The 6,000-nt window shown below is 42.3% G+C and overlaps 1 protein-coding gene across 1 annotated transcript in view; it reads left to right on the plus strand.

Annotated features, from left to right (window-relative positions):
• The window catches only part of PHACTR3 (phosphatase and actin regulator 3), a 620,674-nt gene extending 615,792 nt beyond the window's left edge, over positions 1-4,882 (plus strand). Inside the window, exons 12-13 of the mRNA XM_086932651.1 lie at positions 634-710; positions 4,267-4,882. Coding sequence (XP_086788777.1) covers positions 634-710; positions 4,267-4,282 — 93 coding nt within the window. The 3' untranslated portion in view covers positions 4,283-4,882. The remainder of the gene's footprint in view (positions 1-633; positions 711-4,266) is intronic.
• Positions 4,883-6,000: the final 1,118 nt, after the last annotated feature.

Raw genomic sequence — 6,000 nt, forward strand, 5'->3', positions numbered from 1 at the left:
AAGTCAACCCTAGAGTTGTTACAGTTATTTTTAACACTGCAGGATACTGTTTACGCAGTGTCTTGTGTGATGTTAAATGTTGTGCCTGTGCTGTGCATATTTAAGTCTCAAACAGGATGTCTTACATAGATTCACTTGCATGCACTGCTTGTTTGGCCTCCCATGTATTTCCCTTTCTGGCATTGTTTCTATTGTTTAAGGTATGGCGCTGGTTAATTACAGCTATATGATGGTTGAATATGTGTTTAGTTGGTTCTAATCTAAAATGTGTGCCTAGAGATACCTGTCACACATATTTGACAGGGTTAATGTTGATTGCATGGGCATGTTTGAGTTTGCATCAGTTCTACTATCAATTTGCTTTGGTTTTTATTTGGTATTTAAGCTGGGCTCATCGTCTCTTTGTGGTCAATTCAAGGTGGCTGTTTAAGTGTATATTCTAACCTCTTGTTTCTCCCTGTTGACTGGGAAACCACTTGTAGTTCCCCAGATATTTACTGGCAATGACAGGTTTATAGGCTGCTCCATGATTCATGGCTTGTACCCTAAATACTGCTTTTATTTTCACTAATAATGTATTATCTCGTGTTCAGACCGCAATGCTTTAAATACTGTATATTTTGTTAATCCTAGGCAGCAATCCGTAAAGAGCTCAACGAATACAAAAGCAATGAAATGGAAGTACATGCGTCAAGCAAGCATCTGACAAGGTTAGACTAACTTCTAAAAGCCTTTGAAATGGTGTTACTTTTATTTCGTTCATGTAACTCAGACTGATCCTGTCCCGCAACCTCTGCATGTGTGGAATATTTCAACCCTTTAGCTCTGTAAATGTACAGCTGTACAGCGAGCCAGGTCAAAATGCCAGGGAGTGTTTGTATTTCAGCTGTATCTACGGACAATGACACACAATAAAAAAAAAATACATACCTGAAATAAGTGCCGACTCGACTTGTAATTTGAAACATGTTGAGTTCCAAAGGCACAAACAAGGACAGCAAAGCCGCTTAAACACCTTGGCAGTGAAACAAGGTCTAGCAAAACAATTGTAACACCATATTGTTATCTTGGAGAGACAGTACTCATGACTGCAAGTTCTCTGATGCATCCTTGGGGGGGCTCTTCAAATAATTGTAATAATTATTTTGCAAGGGTTCATTTATCATCCTCTTTAAGCTCCCATTTTCCAAAGAAAAAATAAAGTTTGGTGCACCAGAGAATTTCAGAGCCTCAGTTAGTGTATTGCACATATACATTAGTTTAAGCTCTAAGTACAAAAACAATGCCTACATACATTCCTTACGAAGATTTCCACACGTTACGGACCTTCAAGATCCTTGTTAAGGGGGTTTGCTCCAGAATCAAAGCACAAGCAGGTCTGTGAAGATAATTTTTCGATGAAAAGAGAGCACTTTTTAGCTTTGTGGCTTTCAAGCAGAAACTCAGAATAATGTTATAATCTAAAGGTAATGGTACTTTAAAGATTACTTTAACAGTACCCAAAAAGGACATCTTTCAAAGACGTTCAGCACTCGCAGACGTTTCGTGATTGTGAAGCAGCTGACATGTCTGGATTGTTCTAAAGTTTTCTGCTAACAGGAATTACCTAAATACATTTTTCTAATGCTTCCTGTAACCAGTTCTAATCCAGTCTTCCCTTGTGGTTTGAGTGGGGGCACTGTTTTATCACCATTATGCTGTAAATCTGTTTCATAATATCATTTTTGTCTGAAATGAAAGTGTTTTTTTTATGCTAGTCCACAGCCAAACAACCTGAACAGTTTGAGCTCCCATACGGAGGCTATGAGATGAGTGAGAAAATATTAATGTAATCCTAACCAAGTTACTTTTGTAAGCTCCATATAAGCTGGGTTTGAGGGCCCAATATGTGTTTTTTACTACCTGGTCAGTTTTGGTAAATGAGGAAGCATCACTTACTCGGGATGTGGTCTATTACGACCAATGAGAGGCTGGGATGTCTACTTATCCGTTTCATTGGTGGGGGCAGACAGTCCCTTCATGATATCAAGCCAATTTCCTGGATTTGTAGCTAGAGTTTTCAGAAGGTTTCTATGGGTGCCACTGGAACCTCTGCGTTCTGCTGACATTCTAGATGGCTGTCCGAGGGTTGCTTAGCTGGCAATTACAAAGTTTGGGCCTGCACCAAAGAGTGGGACAATGGATTTAGGGTGATGACATTAAGGGACTTGGTTGTAACCTGTTAGTCTTGCAGGAAGCTTACCATGATGGCATCAAAAGGGCTAGATTAGTACGTTTGTGAGTGCAGGGACAGAATGGAGAGCTGAAGCCACGCCATTCACTGTAGTTCCAACTACTACTAGGCACCTGGTAGTCATATCAGTTAGGAATCTCGGAGTACGCTGGGACCAAAAGCTGTCACTGAACTGTCAAGTCCAATCAGTCTCAGCCGCTTGTTTCTCCAAGATTAAAATCCTAAAAAACTCATTAATTACTTACCATGTGACAATCGAAAGACAATAGTCCACACGCTGATCATCTCCCACTTGGACTACGCGAATGGACTCTATTCAGGACTACCCACTGGCCTCTGTCACAAACTCCAAACTGTTCAAAATGCCGCAGCTCGCTTAATAGGTGGCCTTTCACGTAGACAGCATATATCTCCATACCTCCGCGAACTGCATTGGCTACCCATGAGCAAACGCATTGAGTTTAAAGCTATGACACTAGCTTACCGCTCTACCCAGGGTAACGGATCTGCTCATCTCAGATCAATTCTCCGTCATTACTGTAATTCTCGCTCACTCCGCTCCAACTCTAAAGGTCTACTTGTCACGCCAAGATTTAAAAAAGCTTGCTCTGGTGGAAGAACCTTTTAAATTAGGCGCCGCCCAGCGATGGAACAAGTTGCCCCTCAGTTTAAGCATGAGTAAGACTGAATCAGAATTCCGTCGCGCTCGGAAAACTTTCCTTTTCTGTAGGTAATCACCCATCTCTGGTTCTTCCCTGAGATCTCCACTCACTCAGCGCCGGGACACCCCGTTGGGGTAGCTGAGCGCTCTACAAAAGGCACAATAATATTGACTGAATTGCATGCAAAATTCGGTTGTCTTTTGGCATTTTGGTCCTTCATAAAAGGAACTGTATTCTTTGTACAGCTTCTCTGAGCTCTTCTACAAACACGTATAACTCATGTCATCTCTCTACAAGCGCCTTGAGACCCTCTGGGTATGTAGCGCGCTATATAAATCTTTTGACTTGACTTGACTTGACTTGTTTTCTTATCTTGCTTGTCTGAGGCACAGAACGAGAACCATACCCATTCATATGGATCTACAATTCTTGAAGTTTATGCATTTCTCCACTATTTTGGCAATTTAAATATGTCAAGATAGGAAGCCTTGCTCCAAAAGTTAACATGACTTTATTAGTGTAAATGAAGTAAACACTCTATGTAGGCTGGATTACGACACTTATCTGTGTATTGATGATGTTCATTTTTCCGCATTTACACAATGATGTACCACCTGCTTGACATGTATTAGTTAGACCTGGATGGAGATCCGCTACGCGGAACTCTGTGAAGTGACCAAAAAACTCAGCTAAGGTATGCCGAGTTCTGCAAGCAGCAGAGTGTGTTAAGTTGCACCATTCATGCAGATTTTTAGCGCCAGGTGTTTGTCCTGCGCTGTAAAATCAACGCGAGCAGCACCACGTGTATCACAAGAGGGCGCTGCTTCTTTCTGCCACTTGAGTAGATTTTCTACTCGAGGGGCAGCTTCCTTAACGCAAACAAAATGTTTCTCAATGCGGGTGGTTGCGACCATCCACGACTGCCTTCGTTAAGAAATCTCGCCGGGAGGTGGTCTGGAGTAAGTTTCTCCTCGCTCACACTCGCCAACTTAACGTTGGCGAGCACGAGCGTGGAAAAAACTCCGCTCTGCAGAGTTTTTTGGAACTCTGCGCTCTACGTGGAGCGACAGATAGGGAAAAACTCCGCAAGCGGAGCGGAAATTCATGCTCAGGCCTAGTATTAGTATCCATTCAGGCAGAGTACTGTACTTTGCAAACATGTAGTTGAACACATATTAATTGTTAATCGAAACTTTTGTAGGTGTTTTTTCTTTTTGTTAGAGAAAGCAATGAATGAAACCAGTGGGAATTTGAGCTATCCCATGTCCTGTTGCCACAGATTGGAAATTATTAGAGTGTCTTCCACAAAAGAACATGTCTAGCTTAACTGTAAGGTTTTCCACCTGACACGTGACTGTTTTCTCTTTTTAGGTACCACAGGCCCTAGTGATTTCTTCTGGGAAGAAACATGTCTTTGCCTTCTGATATTGGTGCTGCTGAACACATATCAGGGAACATAGGAAATCCCTTCCTGAGGTTCAGTGCGTGCAGCCTGATAAACGCACAGTAGAAGCGACGCAGAGGGGATGTCTCTGCAAACTCTTCGCTGTGGGTTCTACAAGGTGTGTTGATGCCTGAAGATTGGCGACCCGTGGCGACCAGATTCGTGTGATGGATCGACAAAGAGCCCGATAGCAAGTGGCAAGCAACGAGAAGACCCTATTGAGCTCTTCATAGCGGGTTTGTTTTGCACTGCAGCATATCCTGGGAGAGAAGCTGTGCATGTAGTGACTTTACCGTGCCAAGGACTAGGACATTAAGGACACAAGGCAATGGTGCGGAGCCATCAGCATTGCAGTACATTATCACTGGACGCTTGGATGGAAACCACGGTTACTCTCTAAAACTTTCAGTTCAAGTTACAGCTAAATGATTTCAAGTATCAACATTTGTTTTGTTTTTATATGTCTTATAGAAACACTACTGCAACATTTTTTTTTTATTCCTGTTGAGTTTGTTCTTAAATTAAACAACTTTCTGCAGGTAATGAACGTGGCTTTGTGGTTTGTAATTTATCTGACTGCATTAAAAAAAAAAATAATATTTCTTGACCTTACCAAGAAAGACCCCTTATCTTTTAGATCGAAGTTGGGCATGAACAACACTGCCAATGTTAGGAGTGGGGTTGTGATGGCAATGTGGCAATCCTTCTTCTACTTTTCCTATCCTTAGCAATAGCATTGCAAGAATCAGCTTCCCCACAGTATAATCATAGTGTAGAGCAGTGGTCTTCAAAACTTTAATGAAGCGCCTCCCTAATGGGGAAAAAAACAATCATCGGGCCCCCCTCAGAATTTTCCAGAATTATTCTGTTAAATTGACAGTGTTTAAATATGTCTAGCCTTATTTAAACATTGCAGTTAAGTTCGGTTACTATTTTAAAAATGCAATCAAATACATGATTACCAAACACACTATTCTGGTCAGCCGAGCCTTACAAACGTGCAAAAGTATCCACAATGTGAATATTAGAAATGGGGGTGGGGGTTTTAAAGAATATTTGGAGTCCCTTCTCTTTTGACACATACTCCCATCTAGCATATAAATGACAAAAGATGTTAGTGATGGCTCATTACATAGCGGCTTACTGACGCCCATTTTTTCCCGCCTAAAACAAAGCCCTGTTATCAGAATAATGCTTCCTTTGGCCACAGCCTGGCGCCCCCCAGGATCACTTGATGCCCTCCTAGGAGGGCCTGCCTCCCAGTTTGAAGACCCTTGGTGTAGATGGTGTAAGGAATCCTAGTTAGAGCACTACAGGATGGGCATCTGGGTAGGTTGGGCATAGTCCTAGGTGACAGTGACTAAGGCTAACGTGGAGGAGAGTTGCCCACTGCTTTTAGAGCAGTGAAAGAGGGAAAAATAAAATGATGATAACTGAATATTATCATTTTATTTCTTGTTGCTGCGGGGCTTAGCTGGTGGCTCAGAGATAAGGAGTGGACTATGCGCACTAAGTGCGCATGACTACTTGGCCAGCTGTAATGGACAGCCTGGTAGGGAATATGCACAGACTGCCTGTCGCGATCTGAACGCCGATTCTCGGCGCTCAGAACAATCACAACGCTGCAATGCAGCATTGTGATTTGCTCTAGGAAGCCTGTG

Source organism: Lissotriton vulgaris, chromosome 7 (genome assembly GCF_964263255.1).
Source record: "Lissotriton vulgaris chromosome 7, aLisVul1.2, whole genome shotgun sequence".
NCBI classification, from domain to species: Eukaryota; Metazoa; Chordata; class Amphibia; order Caudata; family Salamandridae; genus Lissotriton; species Lissotriton vulgaris.